Here is a 25303-nt window from a genome sequence, read left to right on the forward strand (position 1 = left end):
TTTGTAAACTTGGACAGATGTGGCTGAGATGGGCACAGTGATCTTAGGGCCAAAACAGAGCATCCTTCATGATGACAATGAGAAATTCAAGGAAAACGTTTTAGAAAGAAATTGCAAACAGACAGTTTGGTTCAGACCATGCCATTATCAGCTATTGCATGTGGCCCCAACTCCAGGGAGATAACATGCCTCCATAACTAGCTGGCTGGGTCAGCCTGGAGGTGAGTAAGGCTGACCTTTAAGCAAAAGAAAATCTTGCTGAGTTAAATGATCCTGTCTCCTACGTTCCTCAAGGAACATGAGACAGTAAGAACAAAATGTGAAGACAAGATCCCTGAATTTTCACAGCCCTTATCTCCTGGCTGATTAGTTATAGGTCTGCCTTAAGATGAGCTTACAGGTCAGATACATAAGACTGTCTTCCTTGCCATACGCAATAACCCAGGAATAACCAGGGCACAACTGTCCCCAAATCTTTCAAATCCTGATAATACAATTACGACACACAGGCTATGTCAGAAATAAAGTGGGGGAAAAAAGCAATATTTTCTAGCCAAAGAACAACCACTTTAAACATGTCTGGTCCATTTGAATTCCTTCCCACAAATATTCACAGTGTGTGGAGCCACAGAAGTTGATGTTCAAAATCACCCGATGGTACAACTTATTGAGAGAGGCTACCGAAAACAAAATGACTCTGTTAAATCTAGCCAATATCGGATGATACTTGGAAGGTCTCATCCATCTGTCAACCAAAGGCTCCAATAATTATTTATCAGAAATAGACAATGTGCCAGACATGCTCTTAGGCTCCATTTTCTCGGCAGCTGTCCTCAAAGGAGGGCTTGTGACAGTTTCTGGTCCTTTAGGCCAAATACCACCAATAAAAGCCCCCAGCCAGACACAAAAATCTACTAACACTCCTGAGATTGAGAGAGATGGGAAAAGCCAGAGACCGGGTTTCTTTGACAATTCAAGAATCAATCATAAAATGTTTTGGCTTTCTCCTGGTCCCAACCCCAGCACCTGCAGGTACATCTAACTCTAATCCCTCAGGGGGATTAGGGCGATAAATATCTCAGGCTCTCCAGAGAAGGGGACATTTCAGCTTGTACTTGCTTAAAACAAACCCCCAATTTCCTTGTGTGGCCCCTGTTATCCTAATGACATAAAGTGAGAGATCTGGAGCTTATTTAAATGCTCATGGCACCTACTGTCAGGAAATGATCTTCTGCACATACCAACAATTTCTTACTGGCTCAGAGTTTAAGGATAAAAGTCTTGGGAAATATTTCTGTTTTCACATCAAATTCAACCAGCTGTCAGAGCCTTGGATTGGAGGAGATGATGCCAAGCTGAAGAGGAAGTGGATTTTAATGTTTTTTACCTTTCAAAGCCAACTCTCTGATACGTGGAAGTAGTGATGAATAGACACCATGCTTAATTTATAATCATTGATTGAAATCCATCATTTACCTGCCACCACAGGAGATTTCCGTTCATCCAGGAGCTGGATAGAGGTACTTGCTGTCACCACATTGCTTTTGTTGACTGTTCCTGTAAGAAAAAACAGAACACAATGACAAAAATGAAGATAGTCATAGAGCTTATGTTAAGAGAGTGATTGTATTGGTTTGCAGTCACCAGTTCTGCAGACTGCGTGGGGGCTTGCTTCCCAGAATTGAGAGCTGATCAGCCCTGTGAGGCCATAGGTGCTTGGTGGGCAGTCCTCTCAGCTGAAGGAATCAATGCACTCAGTTATGACCACCCGCATGGGGGAACGTCCAGCCGCTTCACACCAAAATCATTAACCATCATGGAGGGACCACATTTTAAAAAATTCGTGGTTACTAATATCAGCGTTTACTTGTGTCAGTTATCATATTTATATTGCCTTTCTAAATATAGCCATGGAAAGCTGCTTGAGATGAATTTTTGAAATTATTTTACACTGAGTTGAGAACTTTAGTTGAGAACCTCAGCTCTAATTTGTTGTTTAAAACTTTACCGATCTATAAAATTCTAATTTCAAGCCAGGCTTTTCTGAGCAAAACCATTCTAAACAGGGATAGAGCTGGAATGCAATCCTTAACCCAAACTCTTATTAATGTGGTAACAATATGGTATCAGTATACAGAGATTTTTAATTACTAACAATGCTTCCAATAGTCATGAATTAAAAGATGCTGAGCACAAATTCCTAATGCCCATAGTTAATAACTGTTAGTCCAGTGCCTGCCTTATAAAAGGTTCAATGAATGTAAGTTGAATGGAATCCAATTGAATTTAGAATCAGGGAGAAGGCAGATCTGAATTTGAATACACTTATGACCAAAGCAATTAAGAATCTTCTGGCCTGAGTCTGCACCATAATAAAAACCAGCTTCTTTTCCAGTGTGTACAGGTATTCAACACACAGAAGAAAAAACGAGGGGCAGCTCCACCTCAACATGTGTATGTGTTGTTAACATTTTCTCTGAATCTAAAGGGGCCATGAAATCTCCTAAAATATTATGTCATCCATAACTTTATCATGAACAAGGTAAATTCCTTTATATTACGCGATTTCACTGAAAGTTCAGTGAAAACGTCACTTGCCAAAAACCAATTAGACAACAGCCTTTATTAATCAGAATTTTTTTCCAGACATAATTCTTTATAGGAAAAATGGTGAACAGTAACAAAGCAAACTGACACAAGGAGCCATCTCACACACACACACACACACACACACACACACACACACACACACACTCACTCACTCACACGTAGCGCTTTTGGGAGATGCTCTCATTCCCACAGCTTCTCTTCTCTGTCCCCTGTCTAGTTTTGGGGAAAAGCCCTTCTGGGTAACTTGATGGCTCCAGTCCAGATCTGGCAAGCTAAGTCCTATTTTTTTTTCTTTAGAATTTCTAGACTATGAAAAAGAAAGTATCATGAGACTGCATGATAAAAGAAGACATTATTATCGATAGGTTTGCATCAGAGTTAGAAAGTCCACTCTCTTAGTTGATATTTTCAGCAATGAAATGTAATGCAGATAAACATAAAGAGCGAGCCTTAGTACCTGGAAATTTATATTTGAGAACATATGTGTGTGCATGGGTAAACATAGGCCTGTCAGCAAAGGAGGACAGACTCCAAGAATCTTGGTCCTTAAAGGAACCTAACTGATAATCTCCTCTAAAATCTTACCTAGGGAGGGAATTCCTACAATAACACTTGGCCTTTCCTTGAATATCTTCATTAATGAGGGACCCTCTTCCTAATGAGTCCATTCAACTAATTATTAGACGACTCTTGTCAACATGTCTTCCACAAATTTTGAAAGCCTTATTTCTAAAGATGTTTTCATTCACAGAAATGAGCAAGTGCCAAAACTCAGGGAGGGGCTTTGACACCAAGCATTAGAGAGTCTCCATTAGGGTGGACTTGGGAATGCTTGTGAGAGATTAATACAACAGGCCCTAATGTAAAACATAAGTATATGCTGAACTGTCCAGAGCAATCCAAGTTTATAGAACTATGTCTTACTCATCTCTGAAGTTTCTACAATGCATGGTACAGAGCCTTACACAGAACGAGCCCCCAAAATATCAGATGCATGAGACAAGAAAAAGCCGACAACAATTGAAAGGCCTTTCCAGTTTGTCTTGCTTCTAAAACTGGTTGAAATAAGGTAATGTTCAGTTCTTTTTTTGGAGGGAGGTGACCTTAGTTTTTTTTATAATATTGTAAAACCCTAAGACTGGAAGAATCACTGGCTGCATGTGTCTCATAGGTCACTGCAGTTAATCTTGCGTGTTGATTTCAATCAGTTCTGATGGGGACCTGTGGGCCTCCTGATGTGACCTGCTGAAGGTTATGGCAAAGGATGTTATGGCGGCATGAATTTTCTCTAAGTAGGTCCATGACCACATTTTAGATAAAAAACAAAAATCTATTGAGAAGTTTGTATTCAAATTCCACATGGTACAAAATAACAGTCCTGCTTCCCGACATGCTTTTTTCACAGTCTGGTTAAGTAAAAGCTTCCTTTTATTTGGGGCAGCAACACTTATGGAACTGGTCACTGGTTCAGGGCTCAGCCAATATTCAGCATTGGCTCTCAAGACTGAATTTGGCTCCCTTTAGCACGCAGGCTGCTCCCTCACACTCTGCACGAATTGCCCAGGCCAGCAGGACCAAAGGGACAGAGCAGGCCTCCCACAAGGGCACCCACCTGTGCTGAATGGGATTGAATAGACGAAGCTCCCTGGAATCTGCTCAGCGGCTCTTCGGTACCAGAGAGGGAAATGGTCTGCATTAAAGATGTTCTCCTTGTCTCCAGCTTTTAGGAAGTCCCTTGAAACAGAAAGGAATAAGAAGAGCATGGTACCACTGAGCAAGGAAAAGCCAGACATGAATGCATCCCAGCAGATTCTGTTGGGTAAAAATAGTGTGGGCGTTCAGAACCCTGACCTGCTTTTCTCAGGACAGACAGGACCTGTGTAACACTGTGCACCCCAGATTACTCAGAAATATCTTGTAGCATCCTGGTAGTCAGACTCCCAGTATGCGAAATGATTTTTCCTAGTGTATCTAGTGAACTGATAATCTTAGCATCTGAAGCAAGCAAACAAAGCCTCCAGAAATCACATCAGAAGACCAGAGGTAGTCGGAAAGCTTTGTCTTGCCTTAAAATCCATATACATAGATACATATCCTTGAGAGGATCAACACCCTAGGTAAATCTCACTATTCTTAGAAAAAGTGTAAAGGAGGTAAGTGGGTCCATGTGGGGAAATTTGCTTCTTCTTTCCTTCCCTCCCTACTTTCCAGCCAAACAGGACTGCTCCTACTTCTGGACACTAGGGGCTATTGTGGTGTTGGGTGAGACAGGTCTAGGTTTTAGGCAGCACTAAATGACCTTAAGTGAGTTACTTGGGTTAGTTACTAAGTCTCGGAGGCCTAGTTATTCATCCACAAAGTGGGAATAATAATATTACACTTAGCACGATACTATCGGAATTACGTAACACCATGTGTGAAAGGGCTCTGTAAACTTAAAGTGGCTCACACAAATATATGGGATTCTTAAAGCCCAAGAGTTTCTTTCATTCTTTGTGATTTAAATGAAAGCTGTGAAGTCGTCATTTCTTAGACCCAGGACTGTCTTAGGCCTGACTTAGGGGGAGAGCAGTAACCATACCACGGAGGTTGACATCACAGGTTGCTACATGTGTGCTACTACATGTGATCCAAAAGGCCACACGGAAAGCACAGAATATATTGTTAATATTGGGGATCGTGGCAGGTTACAGAGGCCATAAACTGTAATGGATCTACTTCCAAGAGCAGATTGTGGGGACAGGAGATAGAACCTCAGTATAGGAGCCTGATGATAGTATAGCTCTAGGATGGGAACTTTATATCATCCAGACCTATTCCCAATATTTTGAACTCTCCCTTGTATGCTCTCTTTAAAAAAAACAAAACATAGAAATTCTAAAATCTTTCTAGCCCTGGCTAATAGAGTGCATCCAAATAGTTCAGTATCAACAAATACCATTTGACTGGAGGGGGTAGGCAGGTATAAGACCCTAAGACAACGGAAGTCAGTGTGCCTCTATATAAATCAATGATAGGATTTTCTTGAAGACAGAAGAATTATTTCATTCATCCAGATAACCAATGAGTATTCACTTTGAGTCACATTAATGTCACAAGGAATAGAATTAATAGTTGTAGATATTTTTAGCTTCCCAAAGCAGTTTTACATCAAAAGTTTTCTGATCCTCACAGTAACCCAGGGAGATAATTAACCCATTTTTCCGATGCAACAAGTGAGGTGAACCAGGTACACATCCCAGCCATCCTGAGTGTGGTCCTGCCATCTTTCAAATCCATCACAATCATCTGGATATCAGACTAGCAAGGTGTTATGTTTTGTTGCTGTTAGCACTTTTCTTGTTTGTTCGTTTTAATCTCAAAACATACAACAGTTTTTCTCTTTGAGCCTTAGAAAGTCCATTCCTGTGTCTCTCGTCGCCTCTCTGAATCCTAAAAAGGGGAGGCGATTTGTATCCTGACACTTCTAGTCCTTCCTAGGAACTTGCCTTCTGTTAAAGTAATTGTTTGGGAGTTCAGGGGTAAAGAGGACTTGACACAAATCAAGTCACAACTATAGTCAACTGCATAAACGACAAATTTGACAAGCTGAGGAAGAAAGAGTCCTCAGATGGGAATTAAAAGCCAGTTCACAAAACATCCAAAAAAATCTATGGATCTGCCACTTACGAATCCTGGTCTTATAAGATCCTATGGTTGGCATCCAGGCCTCATCTGAGAGACACAAGAGCACAGCTAAGCCGAGCTTACTGGGACAGGAGTGCTTCCTCATTGGGCTCCTGATGGGCCAACCCCTCTCAAATTGGTGGCCACCCTGTGCCTTGGTTATTCCCACCACCATAGGGACCCTGAAGGTCAGGATTTGTGAGGTTCCATGGGGACCTCTGGAATCACAAACACACTTTGAAAACCGTCTGAATCTCAGGCTCCATTCATCTCTGGTCTCTCACTTCAAAGAAAAGAAATTGAGAAAACATATTAAACAGTTCAGGAAAGACTTCCCAGGCTCACAGCAGCTCTGGTCAAACACCAATTTGAAGAATTAAGACCCTGTGGCTCTCTGAAGACACGGGGCAGAGCAGTGGTTTAAAGGGCATCTGGGTACTGAACTTAGTGACACTCTGCCAGTATCCATCTGGGTCTCTTTAGAAGAACAAGGAAACACTGTCAAACCCAACGGCCACCAGAATGCCTGGTCCTGAGTGTGGGGCTCTACGGGCCCTCAGGCTCCAAGCTGAGGCACAGAGGTTTACTAAAACGTACACAAACAAATAAACACCACACTTGAAACACTGTTTCTCAGACAGGCAGGAAGTCCTCAGCAGAGCTGCAGGAGAGCTGAATGCCCTCCAGTCATTTGTCAGAAGATGAGTGAGTCTTCCCTCTGGCTGTTCCACCCGAAGCCACACCACCTCCAAAGTCCTGAATGACTCACCAGGGCAGGAGAGGACTCCAGGACAGTGGACAGAAGCCAACCAGTGTGAAGAACACAGAGTTGGGGAAGGGTCAACAGTGGCAGGTGAACACACACACTGTGACCCCCAAGGTAGAACAGAGCGAGAACGTCAACAGGCCTGAGGTGGCCTGAATTTTGTTTCTACCGCTAGTGGAATCAATAAATGATATAAGCTTCCCTTTCACTGTCCCACTTCAGGAGCTCCCTACTTACTGATTGGTGAGCTGCTCAGCCCCAACAAACAGGCTGATTCTCGAGAGGCCTGTGCGAGTGCCGAGGAAGGCCACCTCCACGCCCTTGTCAGAATTCCTGAAACAGAGCAGCAGAAGTCAGGGGGATTCTGCCAGACAGTAAGCAGATTATGGCTTTTGCATTTTAAGACTCATGGAAAGTTTTATGAAATAACAGTTGAAGCCTGAAATTTCGGAAGAAATTATAGAAACACACACACACACACACACACGCACATACAGGATGCAAATTCTTATTCCTTACAAAAGTTTTCCTGGTAATTCTTGCCAGAAAAACTAAGAAGTTCATGACCAAAAAAGCAGCATGAGAAAATGCACCCTGAATGCTAAATAAACACACAGTTCCGGGTGCAAGTTCAGAAGGAGCAAGCCAGCTTTAAGAAGAGAAAGAAAAGCCTTAGAGCTAGCTTTTTGCACTGATGCTACCAAGTCTACTCTTGATCCTGAGAACATTAGGGGAATCTGCCATTAGCGAAAAAAAGCAACTGAGCCACTGATACAAGTCTGTAGCATCCCACAGGCTGGAAATGTTTAGGACTTGAATTCTGCACCATTTGGGGGCCACCAACTTATAAATTCTACTAAAAAATAGGCCTTATCCTCACCACCAACCCCAGCGGGATCAGTAAAGAAACGACTTCTGTAAATAGCCCTACAAGATGCCATGCATAGGAAGTCTAAGGACAGCCTTAGCAACGAAAACTCATTTGAAAATTCACTAAAGATTTTTTTTTCAACATTCAAGGCAAATTTTATATGTTTGAACATGTCCTTCAGGGTATTTTCAGTGCATACTTTTTCAAAAAAAAAAAGGTCTTTCTCCACAAATGCATACTTTTATTCTACCAAAAAAGCATGACGAGAATACTGATTCTTGAGTTTGCTTCCCTGCCCTAGATGCTAGTAGCAATTTGATTCAAAGCTTTACCCACGTCATCTTCAATATAAGATCATTTAGTTACTTAATCTCTGATGGTTGTCAAAGTGGTCAATACTACCTTTAAGTATTTAAGGGATGAATAAAAACCAACGTCACGCATTTGTTTCTGCATGTAGCCTACACCAGATTGGAAAGCCAGGCTCTCCAATCAGTTGCAGATGTGGACTACAAAGCAAGCTACCATTTTGGGAATCTTTAGCATCTGTTGGGGTGAGTCGGCAATCTTTGCACAGGATTTTGAGTTTCAGGAGAACCTAAAAGAAACATTTCCACTAGAGAATGCGATCACAGGAAAGGCTTTGACTCTTTCCAAACCTCCCAGGAAACAAGATCCATACAGGTAAGCAGTCCAAGGATACCCCCGAAAATAATGAGTAGTTATATCTTTGGGACTCCAGACTCATGTATTAAATTACCTACCTTACATCTATGCTTAGGAGTCATTTTAACCTTAAAACGTCTAGAAAAGAATTCTGGCCATGTCCAGTCCCAAACCTGCTCTTCCTTCATTGTCTCCTGTCCTAGGAAATGGCACCATTATCTACCCAGGTATTCACGTCATAAATCTGATAATGATCCTTGACAGCTTAGCCCCCCTCCACTCCCTCACACAGTGAACCCATCACCAAGTTCTGGGGGTCTTACTTCCAAGCATGCCAAAAGTGCATCCCTTCTCTCTGTGCCCACCACCACTGCCTTGGTCCAAGTGGCAAACCCCTTGAACTGCTATAGGAGCCTTTACTATTTTACTTACCCCCACTGCATCCTATTATCTACATAGCAGTAGAAGAATCTTTTTTAAAAATGCAAATCCGAGCATCTCCTTCTTAAAATCTTAAAATGTCCTTCTTAAAATTCTTCAATGATTTTCCAATATTCTGAGTATAAAATCCAAAATCCTTAGGTCCTGAACCACTGGGCCTGCTGCATCCTTGTCTCCTGACATCTTCCAGCCTACTCTCTACATTTCAGCTCTGTTGGCCTTCTTAAAATTCCTCAACTGTGTCACATACTCTCTCACCTCAGGGCCTTTGCTGTTCCATTTCCCTAGAATGTTCCCAGGAAACCCTTGAACTAGTTCCTGTTCAGAAAAGCCTTTCCTGTCTTCTGTCTGCACTCTAGGTCTTATTACAGCCTACACGTCTAGTTATCACAGTTCTCAATCACATAGCACACTATACACCACAGGCACCCCGATGGTGAGGATTATGTTTGATTGAGTTACCCCCACTTCACCAATACCTAGCCCAGGGCATGGCACATAATAGACATGTAACCAATATTTGATGAATGAATGAATGAAAATGAGAACAGAATGAATAATAGACCTGATAGAGGAGAGTATACAAAAGGGAAGATAAAAGAAGGAAAGGAGCTAATAAGGAATAAAAAGAGAAAAAGAGAGAGAGAACTAAATAATGTATGACATGAAGGTATAAGGAAAAAGGAATGATTTTTTTTCCTTATTTTTAATCACTAATAGTCTACTTAAAATAGTAAAATAATATTAATAATAATAATAATAAGCTGCTAAAGCAGTTCTCACCCTAGTCTTTGACAACAATTACCATTGCCTGCCCTCCTCCCGCTATATCCTCCACTTCAGAAATATCTGACACCCTAATGAAACAGAGCTCTCACTTCCCTGTCCTCCTCACAGCTTAGCCTGGCCCAGATCTCAAGCTCCCTCTGGACTATGAAGGAGAGGGAACCATGGCAGGGCAGGAAGCAAAATGCTCCTTCTGCCTCCCTCTCTCTCGGAAGTGTCACCCTACCTCAGCATACCAAATTTCATGTAATGTTAAAACTCAAACAAATTATATGTCAAACCCAGGAGCTTGCCATCCAAGCCAGAGCCGCTAATCTGCTCTAGCTCTTGTGGTTTGGAGCTTTGGGGAAAATTAAAGAACTTTAACACCACCCTCCTAAAACAGTTTAGTTCTTTAAACCATAACCATATTTCGGACGGCTTGCGGGGAAATGGCCATGAAAGGGGGACACATGCAACTACTTACTCAGATTTGTTGAGGGCAAGGCTGGTCCAATAGGCTTCAATGGGAGCACTCACGACAGCATCAAAGAGGACTTCTTGTATCAATTCTTTATCACCTGTTGGGAGGGACAGACTTGAGAAGATGGCTTTGGCTGGACCCCAAATTGTAGCATGAGAAGTGCTCACTGGGCTCATTTTACAGTATCTGCAGGCTACTTTCTCCTATGGTGTGGCTGCATTACCCTCCCACCAGCTGAAAATATGAAACAGTTCTAACACCTGATACAGCACAATACAAGGGGCCCCAAAGCATTTGGATGAGATGATAGTAAACTGAGAGTCTTGGGTGTCTCACACTTCAGTTTTCTACTTTCCCTCCCCATCTAGTAGTTCATGCCATAGACCAGCATGCCAGCTCTGGGATTTGGAGATCAGAAGGTAGCATTCCTCAGTTTGCTCTTTTCATCCCCATTTCTGTCCTCTATCAAAATTTGCAATTCTTCAGGGACCTGATCTTGGTTGTAAGGGAAAGGGATATGATAGCTTAATAACTTTGGGAACTCTTACTTTGTGATTCCTTCCATCTAAGATTTTTTTTTTTTCACTTTAAAATGAGACATCTGTCCTTATTCAAATGAATTCTTGATAGAGCTCAGTGGAAGAGGCCAAGGAATCAGGAGGATATCATGAGTCTAGCAGAGGCATCCTAAAGCCCTACAGCTTTATAACCTACAGCAGGCCAGTCATCGCCTAAGCTGGTAGCCAGGAAGACAGTGCCGCTTTGTTGTAAAAGCAAAAACTGGAAAAAACCCATCATCAAAACGACAATGGATAATTCGAGATATAGTTACATAGTAGAATACTACGTAGTAATTCAAATAAATGCATCAGAGCTAAATGATCAACACAAATAAATCTCAAAAATATAATGTATAATGACTGAAACACAAGTTGCAGAATAATATATATTATACCATATATAAATCTTAATACACAAAGTAATGCAAATAATGGCACACACTATATATGGATATACATATGTGTATATATAGTATATATAGTACAAAGTGCATGGGCATGATGAACAAATACAGGATGGTAATTCTCTCCGGGAGGGCAATGGGACTGCATAGGGACACTCAGGGTCTTCAACTTGATCTGTAATTTTTCATTCCTTAAAAAGCACCTGAAGCAAATATGGCAAACTATTAAAATTTGACAAAGCTGGACGGTAAATATAAGCGCTTTTTTAAAATATTATCTCTCTACTTTTGTTTCTTAAATATGTCATTCAAAAAGTCAAAGAAAATGAAAAACTGAATTCATATGATGTCCATCCGATCCTTTCTGTACTAGAGCATCTCTCAGAAAGTAAACCCATTCCATGAAGATGTGGTTTAGATATGGATAATCTTATAACTCTCATAGGGCTGTTTGGTTTTTCTATAAGATAACATATGTAAAGAACTTTTCATATCACTGAATAAGTGATATCTGTTAGGGTAGGGACAGGTGCTATACTCATTTCTTGTGAACCCCTCATGCCCAGACTTCAGCTATTGGAACTAATTTACGCTTGTCCAGGGACTGTTCTTGCACTTGGTGAGCATCAGGCCTGCTGCTGCTCTCTCCCTGCCCTCCCTTTCCCTGCCTCCCTCACCAGCTACTGGCCATTTCTGACTCACTGAGCTCCCTCAGAGGGCACTTGGTAGGAGGAGGGGCAGCAGATTATACACCACAAGAGGCAGCATGTGGCAATCCCACGCTGGACAGAACCAGGAGACCTAGATGATGGCCTTGGATGAGACAAGTCCAATTTCCAGCCCTTGTTTCTCTTTGTAAAATAAAAGAGCAGATATTGACAGTTCCCTCCCAGTTGTAATATTTTCATCTTACTCAGGCGCTTGACTAAATGGTTTGGTAAGGGGACAAATCCAATGTGAAGGGTGAAACTGGGATCAGGGATTCTGAGTGACTCTTGGTAACCCACATTCCTTCTCCTGTTCCTACAGGAAGCAGGCATTTGGCTGGATTTAATGACCATCTCTGCCAAAGCAAAGCGTCCCTTGAAAACTGAGGGGAAGTATGGTTTTCAGTTCATGCACACATACCACCCCCCCCCGCCCCCGCCCAACCACCACAGGCACACACACGTGCATTTGAAAGCACACTCACATTGGAGCAGAGGTTCTTTGCCTTTGAGGTAGAGCTTAATGGCTTCTAGTTGAGACAGATGACGGTGCTCTGGGTGTAGGTCAGTGTTGCAGTAGGACCTAGGAATGTGACATGGTCCAAAACAAGAACATGTACATATTTATGACATAACTTTCCTTTGCCTTTGAACCAGGAGAACTGGGCAAGGGAGTACAGACAACTTGAAATCAAAGAGGGCAATAAACACCAGCACTGAGAAAGGGTTGGTCCATTCTTACCATTCGTCTGCCAAGGACACATCAGGGTGTTCTAAGTCATGCAGGCCTGGAGGTCAAGGAGAAGGGCATATGAGTAAGTACCATCTGTGTGGGGCATTGACCCCCCTCATTCTCTCATGGGCTTCAAATGTTCTAGAGAAAGGCCATGGGGAGTTGGGGTTAAGGGTAGACATCAACCCCAAAGATATCTGCCTGGGAAGAGGGTCTCTGCACATAGGAATCAAGTTCTCTTCCCAGGCAGAACCTTCCCCCAACTTCCACCTCACTCTGCCACCACTGCAGAGTCTCCCAGGAAAGCCTTAACTCCTTGAAGATAAATAATGCACCAGTGAATCCTTGGAGAGAAGCTTAGCAAGACAGGGGAGACATCAACTTTGAAGCCTGAGTTGGGAACTTGGGCGGGCCACTAAACACCTGTGTGATGGTATCAGGTTGCTCTACTCTCCTAAATGTCAGTTCCTTCATGTGCAAAACAGTAATAATAATAGTCCCTAACTCACAGGTGGTTGTGAGGGTGAAATTATAGGTTGAATGATATACGATTGCCAATACTCAACTGTTTCTGACCAGCAAAAATTGCCAGTTGACAAAGGTTCCTAAGTTAAAATGAATCATCAGTCTGGAGAGGTAGCTAGGAGAACTGAGGCTTGCAGGGACTTGGGAGTTTTTATAGAATGTTTGAGACATCTGTGAAATCACTCTTTTTCCTTGTGACTTCATGTGACTTCATTTTGATAGGTCATCAGCAGACAAACACTTCTGAGTGACAGCCTCAGGAACTCTGACTTTTGAGAATGTCAGTTTCCCAAGTGACCAACAGTATCTTCCTGCACTCAGGATTCCAGTTTCCTCCTCAAATACAAGTGTACAAAATAAATACCAAAGTACTAGAACTATCATCACACACTCCAGTTTGATTTTACAGGAAGTAGGCAATAAATTATATAGAATATCATCCTATATGACCCAAGTGGCCATATCCTGGCTCCAACACCTACTGGTTGAAGGATGTTAGGAATGTCACTTCAACTTTTGACTTGTACCAGTCAGAAGATGCAGGTAATAGTGTCTAACTCACTGATGGCATGAGAGGGTTGAATGGCATAGTGATTAGTCCTAGGACAATCAATGCATCCATCCGTCCTTTCTTCTCTTTCTCGCTCTCTGCACTTCTCCCTCCCTTCCTCCCTCCCATTCTTCCTTCCATATTTTTACTGAGCTTCAACTATGTGCCAGGTACTATTCCAGGCCCTGAGAGCATAACAGTGACCAAGACAAAAATCACTGCTGCTCTCATGGTATTTACTTTCTAGCAACAGAAGAGAGATAAGTAAATAAAGTTAAAATATTGGGCTGGCCAAAAAGTTCATACGGGTTTTTCCATCACATCTTACGGAAAAATCTGAACGAACTTTTGGGCCAACCCAATACATAGCCTATCAGTAGTGAGGGCTAGGAAGTAAGAGAGAGAATGAAGCAAAGAGAGGTGTTACCAAGAGATGGAGAGGGATGAGGGAAAGAGTGTCAGTGTTAACTGTGAGTCAGGATGCTTCACAGAGACAGCGACTTTAAGCAAAGACCTGGAGCAGGTGAGGGGAGTGCCACGTAGTAACTGAAGTGCTCGTGGCAGAAGGAGTCACAGGTGCAGAGGCCCTGAGCTGGGATCTCACCTTCCTGGAGTATTGGGTTAATGATATCAATTCTATATATAATACATTTCTAGTTTCTGTTCTTATCAACCTTCATTACAAAGCCCTCTGTGCCTGTATTTCACAGGACCTGTCAATGAGACCCTGAAGGGAAGATCTTTTTTGATTACTTCCTCTCTGAGCTCCTAGGCCACCACGGAAATATGATTGTTCTCTAACTCTCACCTCTGATTTCGATCCTCCTGACAAAATCACATCTACTGTTGACTGAGGATGCTGACAATAATCACACAAGCTCTAATTTACTGAACAAGTACTGTGTACCATACACACACACGCATATGAAGATAAGGGGTCAAGGAGATTCAGAAGAGAAATGATCTCAGCAGGCAGAACTGCAGCTCATACCTTCAACCTCAGTAGCAACTCCTTACCTTCTGAGCAAAATCGGCCTGTTCCCCATCTTTGTAATACCTGCCATTGGCAAAGCAGGTTGAAAATTACTGCATTCTATGGGACAGCTTTCCTTATGGGACTTCCTTCAAAGTGTGGTTGCCACCCCCAAGAAACTCCTACCTTCTTCAAGAACGGAGCAGAACGGTAATCATGCCATGGCCCTTAACAGATGACCACCCCAGGGGAAGCAGCTTTCTCACGTTCTGTCACTCGGCAAAGCTGGCAGGATTGGAAGCCCTCTTATTTACAGAGGACCAACAGAGAGAGGAAGATCTGACCTCGTTTGTGTGGATAACCAGATACTCTCCCCCTTGCTGAGGATTCAAACTAATTTCTTGCATGGTGGTTGCAGTTAGCTCTGAAATTCTCTCTATGTGAGCTCCTGGCCTAACAGAAGATGACAGAGACTACAGAAATGAAGAAATGATCAGAAAGACAATGCAAAACAGCTGTGTGTGTGTGAGAGAGCGAGAGACAGAGGAAGGGAGGGAGAAAGAAGAAGGGAGAGAGAAAGAGAGAGGGAGAGAAAGAAGACGAAGGGTCAGGCCCATGTATTCAGGATTGACTAAGGGAATGAACACAAGAGAGGCAAATAATCCATTAACAATCTCTCCTTCTATTGTTCTGACCATGAGCTATTTCCTCACTGTGACCTCAGATGGCTTAGATGTGAATTTTCTGTCTTCATGAGCAGTGACATCCACAGAGCCACACATGGCTCATGGTGCCAGAAAATTAAAGATGTTGAAAAAAAAAAAATGATCCCTGAGAATACATCGTGTTGAGTATCTTGCCCGAATCATAAAGTTGCCTGTTTTTTCTTGCCTATTTCTAGGAAGAGGGAGCACATGATTGATTAGCTCTGCAGTGGGCATATGCTGGGTCCTGCCCAGGTCAAGATGATCCCCTTCACTCTCCTTCCTGTTCCTTAAGATCTCACAATCAGTTGGGAGACAAAACCCAAAACCCATGAAACATTGCAGGGACATTCAGCATTAGGCCAGAAGGCCGTCTATGGAACCTGGCATAGGCACTTCCAATCTCCTTCTTCATTCTCTGTTGCTTCATTGGAGTGAGCCACAAGGCGGTCTAGCTTCTGGAAGTTCACCACCTCATGTGTAACTAGCTCTAACTCATTAAAACCTGGCTTGTAACTGACCTTCCCATACTTGGCCACACTCTCTGAGGATACCCACAAAGAGCACTGGTCTGGTCCAACTCCTTCTCTGTCAAGATGCAAAATCGAACATCTAGGTTGGGCAAGGGACTTACTCAAGGCCACTCTGGGAGGGAAGCCTTTCAGAGGCCAGCCCCACTCCCCACTGTGAGCTGGTGATGCTGAGAAAGATAACTTCTCTGAGCTACTAGGTTGTCGGGAGATGAAAAGGATAGTATGGGGGTGACGGCAGTTTTAAAGTTTAAAAGGGCTGTAACAATTGCTACCATTTATTGGAAGTTTCTAGAACACTGGTGCTTTATGAAGACAAGAAAAGGGAATTCCCTGAAGGTCCAGTGGTTAAGACTCTACATTTCCACTGCAGGGGCGTGGGTTTCTGACTTACGTAACTCATTTGAATGATCACATTTCCCATGGACCCACACTGCCTTGAAACACAACTGAAATTTGTGGCTCAGTTGTGTAGAAGACTAAGGCTCATGTACCTTTGTTTGATTTTTCTCTTTCTGGGCTTGAGTTCTTACACTAATTTGTATTTTTCTTGGTACAGATTTTTATGTATGAGAAGAATACATGTGGTGGATGGTGGATTCCTATTAGTTGCCTCAACAACTTTGTGGATGAAAGCAGAACATAAATAAATGAAATGATAAGGAAAGCCACCACTACTTGGGAGTCCCACCATCCTAAGTCTAGGAGAGCAAGGTAACATCAGGTGGGTAAATGGTTGAGTTAAACGTCCAGGGGTTGGAAAGAGGGTTGGATAGATGAGGAAATTCTTCAGCTAACCTGATAGCTGGCTTCAGGGCCTTCTCACCACACAAAAGGATGAGATGGATGAAGGCGGCATCTTACCTTCTTCAATGGTTACGTTCCCGCGGAAGAAATATTTCCCATGGCCTCTGGAGAGCGCCACACCTAAACTGTACAGAGAAACAAAGCAGACCTTGAAATCCAAGACATTGATTGGAATAGGCTTACAGGCTAACTTTCATTTTCCATTATCACATTTCCATTTCCTGTCCTGTAAACAATTTTTTTCCAATTTATTTTCAAAACCCCGTTGATGATAGTTGGTATTAGTCTTTCTTAGATTCAATCAGCTGCTTCAGTGTAATTTCTGATCGGAAGTACAGCAGCAAAGGGAGGCTCCTCATCTGTTTAAAGAGGTGTGGCAACCCCTACCAGCCCTTCTAGCAAACCCTTCTCTTGGATGCTCTTGTAAGAGCTACATGCCCTGCTCTTCACTACCACCTTATGCACCCCTGCTCTACATTTAGCCACAGATGGGTCTTTCCAGACCACAGAGTTTGGAATGAGGGGAAATTAATCCCTTCTCCATGGCAAAAATGAACACTTCCACTGCCACTTGAATGTAGCCACATGACTGCATGGTGGGCTTCTTTGCCCAAACCTCTCCCTCATCTGATAGAGTTTTCACACTCTCACCCTTTCAAAAGTCTTGATTTAAGCTCCTTCCTTTGTCGCCTAAAGTCAGAGAGTATGTTTTGATAACATAGTCTCTTCATTTGGCAAACCCACTGGGTAGTCATGTGTTCCATCACGTGCTCTGGTTCTAAATGGATCTACCCATGATTTCTGGCCATATATGACAGCAAAGCCACATTGTTTTTTAAGATTGATCTATAGTTAGTAAATTCTTTCTCTCCTTAGCTCTGTGAGGCACCAGTTCAGGAACACAAAGAAGCCCCACCAAAATAACATTTTACAAAAAGTGTTATCACACTAAGTTAATAGCAGGAAACTTTAGAATGCCACATACACATCTGAAAGCAGGCAAGGGGGCAAATGCATTTTTCAGGATTGTTATAAAGAGAAATAACAGGATTCAAAGGCAGACAAGCACAGAAGAACAGTTCAGAGAAATTAAAACAGAAGCACGACATGTAGGGATGAACATGCTACCTCCAAGTGTGAAGGATTGTTTTTTGATCATGGAAATAAAAGGCAGCAAGTTAGATGGTTAAGGACCCTGGTAACCCTCTGACTTTATCTCTCCATCCTTAGTTGGAACCCCCAAAGCTTATTTGCTTGATAATGAGATGCAAAGCCATGACAAATTGAGTGAGTTCTCCTAGGTGAGCCTGAACCATCTCTCCCCTTCTAGAAAACAAAAGCAAAAGCAGCCTGGGAAAAGCCCCTTCCTCACTCTTTCCGGCCTTTCGGCAGGGTGTTTGGTTATCTTCAGATGATGAGCTCTGAGAGCGTCAGCAGGTTTTGTACAAACACAACTGATGGGTCTGATGGAATGTCCATGTATTATGGTCAGCTCTACCTGAAAGGAGTACCCTTGATGTCTGTATAATAGTAGTCATTTGTCATCACCAAAACCCGTTTCTAGATTGGAAAAAAAAGTCGTAGAGAAAAGAAAACATGGTTAGCTGCTAGGTGAAGTTTTCAGAAATAAATAAAAATAAATGGACACACTATGATCAGGTTAACAGTACTACATGAATCTTGTTTGAGATAAGTAAAGACAAGAGAAAAATGATCTCAGCGAAAGATATTTACTCCAGATAGAGCGTTCAAAGCTAATTTTTCACAGTGGTTTGTTTTAAATTAAGCGGCAAGAATGTTTGAGAAAAATGTACCCCTTTGTCCACTGTCTTCTTCACCTCCATGGAAAACTTCCCAGTCTTTCTATTCACCATGGCATTTCTTAACTAAAATGATAAAAGAAAATTGGGGTTACATCTTCCCAGGGTCACCATACTGTCTTGGACACCTTCCAGCCTGGGAGCACATTTGGTGGCTTGTGTATGACAGGGCTGGGCTGTTTCCCCAACGACTCTTGGGGTACTTATGCAGTAAGTCTGCACACGACACTCAGAACTCTGAAATGGGACTTCTGAAGAATAAACACCTACCTGCTCTTGTCCGGAAAAGAGAGGCCAACAACAGTAAGTAAAGTGGCCATCAACTTCAGTTTGGGTGCTCGCGTAAACCTCTGGGCAACAATGACCAAAAAAGCCTGCGCAATGTTTACAAATCTTGAGAGTGAGAGAACGAACCCCCAGCAAAAGCTAAAACACTCAGAAAGCAAGGATGTCTCGGGGGACTAGTTACATTTTCAAAAAGGGTATTTGTTTGTCATGGAGAAATCATTTTTCAAAACATAATCAATTTTCCTACACAGTAGTTTTTTTGTTTTTGTTTTGTTTTGTTTTGTTTTGTTTTTAAAAGGCAACCATTTGGAAGATAGGGATTAGCTTTTCATAGCATAAATCATCTTCAAATATTCTCTGAGAAATCTGGGCCAGTGAAAGGCCTGGCTGAGGCCGATGGGCAGTGAACAGGGCGATCCTGTATCTGATTTTTGGAGGTTCTATCTGGGAATGGTGAGCCTCCTTCCCTTCCCCCACCACTGGCTGATCTCTGCTAATTACTTGTGGCCCTTCTGTGAGTTCAGAGAAGGACAGCAGACACAGTGATGAAAGACGTGCCGTCGTGGGCACCAATAGGAGACGACGGGAAAGCCATTTAATGAAATAGGAGCAAATGCTGACATGCCACAGCCTGTCAGGAAAGGCTGTTTCCCAGCCCCACGGCTTGGCTTCTTTTTTTTTTTTTTAATTCTTTCCCCTCTTTTCTCCTTTGAGGAGCTTGAATAAGATTTGGCCGATAGAGAACTGCAGTGCTTGCAAGCAACCTAAATTTGATGCGGGGCTGTCTAGATTTGGGTTCACATTCCCATCTTCTGCGAGAGAGAGTAAAAGCATAATTTTTAGCTGGAGGCATGTATAAAGTAAAACATATATTTTACTCTAGATATTTTTTAACAACACATAATGGGCATTTCTGGAAATATTTTCCCATTTTAACTTTTGTGGTTTTAGATGGGGAGAGCTGGTCCTAATTAAGTCTACTTTCTAACTCTTAAGACCGGCTCGATTTATCTTTGACATGGTTTTCATTTTTCCTCTTTCTAGTGCCTGCCTAAAGCCATTTGGGACCTTCCCCTCTCACATTCCCCAGGCAAGTCAGAGATTAGGTAAGCTTCTCCATGCCTCAGTGCCACCCCACCCCCAACTCCCAGTAGCACAGAACAATCAGTGTCGGGACCTGCGAGGGTCCAAGCCCAGGGTCACTAATGCTTTTTGGAGGCAGATGCTTAGATGATTAGTCTAGTCTTTCCCTTCTCTTCAGTTATAGTGGAAATAGATTACACTTACTGAACACGGAGGCAAAATAGCACTGTGGTTCAGGAATGGACTCTGAGGCCAGAGGTTTATGATCTTGAACAAATCACTTACCCTCTCTATGCCTCAGCTTCTCTTTCTGCAAAAGGAAACTAATGACAGCACATGTCTCATAAAGTTGTAGTGGGAATTAGACGAACTAATGTGTAGAAGAGTGCCTGGTATACCCCAAGCACTCAATAGCTGTTAGCTGTCCTCCATCATCATCCTCACCAGCATCATCATCACCTTCATTATCAACCTCCTCGCTTTTCGTTATGTCAGACCCCTTTCAAGAGCTTAAAATATTAGGATTCAAACTCCAGTTTGCTTGACACAGATATGACCTCACATCTTTTTTGGAAGTACACAGGGTCTATGCTATAAATGTGGTCATTAAATTCAACAAGAGCCTAGCTGCCAAGAGAAGTAGCATGCTCCTTCCAAGAATTTCTGTGCAGCTGGGCAGACTCACGCTTCTTCTTCTTCAGCAGGCTCTGCTTGTCTGGTCTTTCCCAGATCTTGAGTCTGCCCTCTGTTACTTACATGCAAACCCCACTGGTAGACACATGGGCATGTGGGATCTTGTGTAGCCTTCAAAAGATGCTTTTTATAGGTTCCAGAATTCTCTAATCAAGGGAGTGCAAACCCCTAGGAGAGAAATGGTGACTTGTGTTTTCCCAGTCAAACACATTGGTAGTGAAGGAATTCATGTCTCAAATGTACCTTATTTCCAAGGAGACAACAGACCCAAACCAAAGAGATAATCAGAGGCCAACTGGTGAAGAAAAGAACAATGAACTTGGTGGAGGTGTAGGAACTCTGAAGGTGGACACTCAGAATCCTATCCTGGGACTCAGATGAAGGTGAAGAACGTGGCACAGGCTGGGAATCCGATGACAAAGGAAGTAAAGGGCAAGGAAACAGAGAGCATTTGTCAAATCATTGTTAGTAAAAGGAGATATCAGCACATGAAAACTAACTTGGGCACAGGTGATGATGCCTAGACAACTGGGGTACAGATGAGTCAAGTAATAAACCTCTTCAGGTAACTTGCAAAGGAGAAGTGCGAGTGTCAGCCTGGTGTTAACTAGCACAGGGCCTGCCTCCTGGATGCGGGGCCTCCCAAGTAAGAGTGAGCATCAAGTTTGCCTCCTGTATCAATGAAAATGTAAAAGATGAAGGGATGGAGAAACACGTTAATGACAGGTTTCAAACCTTTTGGCAAAAAAAACAAAAAGATCCAGAGAAGTCAAAATAAAGCTGCTGATAAAGTGAAGAGGGAAGAGGAAGGAAAACAATGGGAGGCACCCTTTAAAGTTTTATTATACAGTTTAGCAACTGACATTCATTAATGAGAAGGCTGCCTGAAGGTTATTGATGTTGAGAATAATACTAATAATAGCTACCACTCAGAATGCTCACAGCGCCCATGCAATGATGTTGACACTTGCATATCTTTCACTACAGTAACATATTTAGTATTTACAACAGCTCTTTGAGGTAGGAACTATTATACTCATTTTACTAAGAAAAAAAGGACATAAAGCAAAATTGAGATGTAGAGAAGATAACTGCTTGCCTGAGACCGATAACCAGCAAATAGCAGAGCTAAGGTTTGAACTCAGGCAGGCTAATGCCTGAACTGCATTCCTCAGGACTGTGCTAGTCTGCTTCTTGGTAGGTGCAGGTTGAAGAGGTAGGACATGAACCTTAGGTACAGTACAATCAAAAGACCCAGACATGAATCTTGATGACAATGTTTAATGAACAAAAAGATATAAAACTCTACCAGGTCACTGAGCTGATACGACATCAGGTTACCAACATCTGGGAAAAAAGAATGGATGAGGAAGTAGCTTTTTATCAAACAGCAAAGTTATTTTGTCTGAATTGGGGTTTAAAAAAGACTGAGTCAAGATGAAGAAGGAAATAGGTTAAATTTCTAAAACAGATATGACTCTTGCATTTTATAGGCAAGGGAAAAACTCAGAGATTTATGCTAGCTGAGAGGTCCAGGTTGTAGAGGATGTGAAGAGAGGAAAAGCAAGCATTTAGAGGACCACGATGCTGGCCGTATTTCTGAAAGCGCAAGAACCCAGCCTGTGGGTTTCAAATGGTTCCCCTCAACATCCTTTTGGAAAGCAAGGCAGAGAAAGGAATAGAAACAATGCTGACGCAATGAAGAAGCTCAAGAAAGGATCCCAGACAAATCAGGGAGGTTCAGGCAGAGAAACACAGCCTGAGCACGGAGACTCCATAGAGACAGGGAAGAGCAAGGGTACAGATAGGAACACTCGGGAAGTTAGGATTTAATTAAGCACAGTCTGCCTGGATTCACAAAAGGCAGTGTGTCTAACAAATCTGATTTATTAAGGAAGGAACAAGAAGACTAACGGGGCTAAGTAGTGGGCATAAGGAAAGCCTTTGATATAGTCCCAAAGGCTGAATCTTTGTGGGAAACAAGCATATGTTACTGCAGTGTGGCCTGGAAAGGGGAACGGCAGGGACAGCCCCTGGAAACAGGGCGGCCAACCAAACAGGAGGCAAGTGGGTGTGCCGAGCCCTTGCTGACATCCTGACAGGTGAACTCTGGCCCTGACTGTGCAGCTGCCCGGCTAGGCTCCAGCCAGGCTCCCCTGAGGGTGGCAGGTTCCATCAATGGCACTGAGGAGGAGTCTGGATTAATTGGCTGCAGAAGGGACCAGAGCCTGGAGGGGACAACTTTAGCAGACTGCACAAGGCAGGCAGGGTGGCTGGCTCGTTTACAAATGGACCTACAGGTGGGAGAGTTATAAAACTCCAAACACGTACAAGGGCCCATGATCTCCGCGTCCCTCTGGTGGCCAGGTGTCCCTCTGGTGGGCCTCTCGGCCAGCTCCCGGGTGGCCTCCAGGTACATACAGAGGAGGGTAAAATGGAGCTCCCTCCACAGCAGGCTTGAAAACAAATCACTTACCACGTCATCGCGATCCTCCCATTCCACCTCAGAGAGGTCAACGCTACTGTAGTTAGGTTTCCTCCGCTTTTTTCCTTCTTCATACTAGCAGGAGAGGAAAAGAAAGAAAATGAATGATAAAGACAACATTTCTGTGAGATCACCAGCCAGGGCAACCATCCCTAGCCTTGGTTTATGCCTGAGGACTGTGAGGGGAGGGTACTGGTGAGAAGCCCAGAAGCGGGGCGGTCCTGGGGTTTCAGTGGCAGGAAAGCCAAACCGAATCACCTGTAAATATCTGCTCCCAGCGAGGGGGAGTAAGCAAGCCAATTCTTTGCTCCATATGAATTTACCTAGTGGACTCCTTACCTCTAAACATGCCAGATACAAAGCAAAGTTTTCCCCTTCCTTGGAAATTCTCTGTGTGAAATGCAACCTTCTTCCTCTACTCCAAAGCTTTTAAAGCCCACCCCTTCATGACACAGGAGAGGGCATCTTACATAGTTTACAAAAAATCTAGTTACATGCCTCTGTGTTTTATTGTTCTCCCATCCCTACCTCCTGCCTCAAACCTGCCCCATACTCCTTGGCCAGGAAACAAAAGCACTGATCTCCACATTTGGGCTAAACATCCTGGTAACATTTCCCAGACACACAGAACCTTCTACTTGCTATCACACTGGCCACAGCAGTGCTGAGCTAAGCATGGCTACTTTACCTGGAGCACATGTGGGTATTGAGAATTACCGCCAAATTAAATGGCTGTTAAGGCATTTCTCTGGAAAAGCTGATGAGTACATTAACAACGGGGGAAGTGGTTTCAGTTTTTTTCCCCCTAAACCACTGGTGTTAGTCACCTGGAAAGCCTACCATTTTATCAACTGGACAGTTCTGCATCTGGATGTTCCTGTGTCTTGAGTCTTTAATGCTGTGTTTATAATGTAGGAAAGTCTGCCCTCTGCTGCAGGCTCAGGATAAGCAACCCTTTTGCCAGTTCATAAGATATGGTTGATGGCATACTGGAAAAAAATACGTATGTATGTATAGCTTTTCCCTTTTTCCTTTTGTTTCTCAATTAGTCATCTTTTGATTTAATTGGTAGGGTTTTAAGTGGCATGGAGCATTACTCTAGATGTTTTAAGATCCCCAAACCACAGGTTACCATTCTGGACACTGTGTGGCTACTTTGGAGACAGGTGCTGAAGGCACATGGTGTGAAGGAGAAAACTGCTGCTGGTGTATTGAACAAAACAGGTCCAAACTGGCCCCCAGTGGAATCTAAGGGAGAGGGGCTAGATGGGGTAGATCTCCCATCACTGTGGGGCCAAACAAAGCCCAGTGGTTTTTCTGGCATCTTGTCTTCCCCGTGGGCTGCATTTCAGGAACCCTGAGACGTCCTTGGAGAGTATCCACCCTCACTACCTAGGAAGGCTGCCTCGCTTCTAAGGGGCAGTAGGCTCTGACCACCCTGGACCACTGCCCTCCCATTCCTTTCTTGCAGGTTTCCAGTTAACAGACAGTCACGGTCAGTTTTATGACATGAGATCCACACCAGATGAAGAGGAAGGGAAGTGGTTCCCTCAGAAGCCGCTGTAAACGATAGCAGATTCACAGTTGGATCCTGTTATGGAAAGTTTACTGTGCATAGAAGTTTTGGCCCTGGAGAGAGTTAGGTGGGGCTGAGTGAGTGAAATAGGAAAGAGGTCAGCAGGGTTGTCACCCTCTTCTCAAGGTGAGGAGGTGTGATGGGAGAGGGGCACATGATGCTAAGAAGTCCAACTGTCCCCTTTAGGAGCCACAATTGGACAGTCTCAGACCTCTGTTACCTGTGCGGATGGCTCCCAAGTCCCATATTGGTCAGAACCCTTCCTGGGAGTCACTAGACACCCCAGAAGTTCCTGCAGCCCAGCTTCTGACCATTAAAGGCAGAACTTTCACAGTTTCTTGGATAGCCTAATGCTAAATATACTGTCTTTTGGAGGAAGTTCTTCCATTGGTCACTTCAAAATCCTCCTTTATTCACCTATTCAACATACATTTTTTTAAGCTCTTTATTGAAATATAATTGTTTTACACTCTTGTACCAGCTTCTGAGGTACATCAAGGTGAATCAGCTGTATTTATACATATATCCCCATATCCCCTCCCTCCCGCGACTCCCTCCCACCCTCCCTGTCCTGTCCCTCTAAGGCATCACCCATC

At 43.2% G+C, this 25303-nt stretch overlaps 1 protein-coding gene across 1 annotated transcript in view; it reads right to left on the reverse strand.

Annotated features, from left to right (window-relative positions):
• The window catches only part of CACNA2D3 (calcium voltage-gated channel auxiliary subunit alpha2delta 3), a 781884-nt gene that overhangs the window by 149133 nt on the left and 607448 nt on the right, over positions 1–25303 (reverse strand). Inside the window, exons 18-27 of the mRNA XM_057705866.1 lie at positions 23123–23206; positions 18577–18648; positions 18261–18322; positions 16820–16887; positions 12683–12728; positions 12426–12523; positions 10273–10366; positions 7280–7375; positions 4223–4344; positions 1477–1557 (exon numbers count right to left, since the gene is read on the reverse strand). Of these exons, the coding sequence (XP_057561849.1) occupies positions 1477–1557; positions 4223–4344; positions 7280–7375; positions 10273–10366; positions 12426–12523; positions 12683–12728; positions 16820–16887; positions 18261–18322; positions 18577–18648; positions 23123–23206 (823 nt within the window). The remainder of the gene's footprint in view (positions 1–1476; positions 1558–4222; positions 4345–7279; positions 7376–10272; positions 10367–12425; positions 12524–12682; positions 12729–16819; positions 16888–18260; positions 18323–18576; positions 18649–23122; positions 23207–25303) is intronic.

Source organism: Hippopotamus amphibius, chromosome 13 (assembly GCF_030028045.1).
Source record: "Hippopotamus amphibius kiboko isolate mHipAmp2 chromosome 13, mHipAmp2.hap2, whole genome shotgun sequence".
NCBI classification, from domain to species: Eukaryota; Metazoa; Chordata; class Mammalia; order Artiodactyla; family Hippopotamidae; genus Hippopotamus; species Hippopotamus amphibius.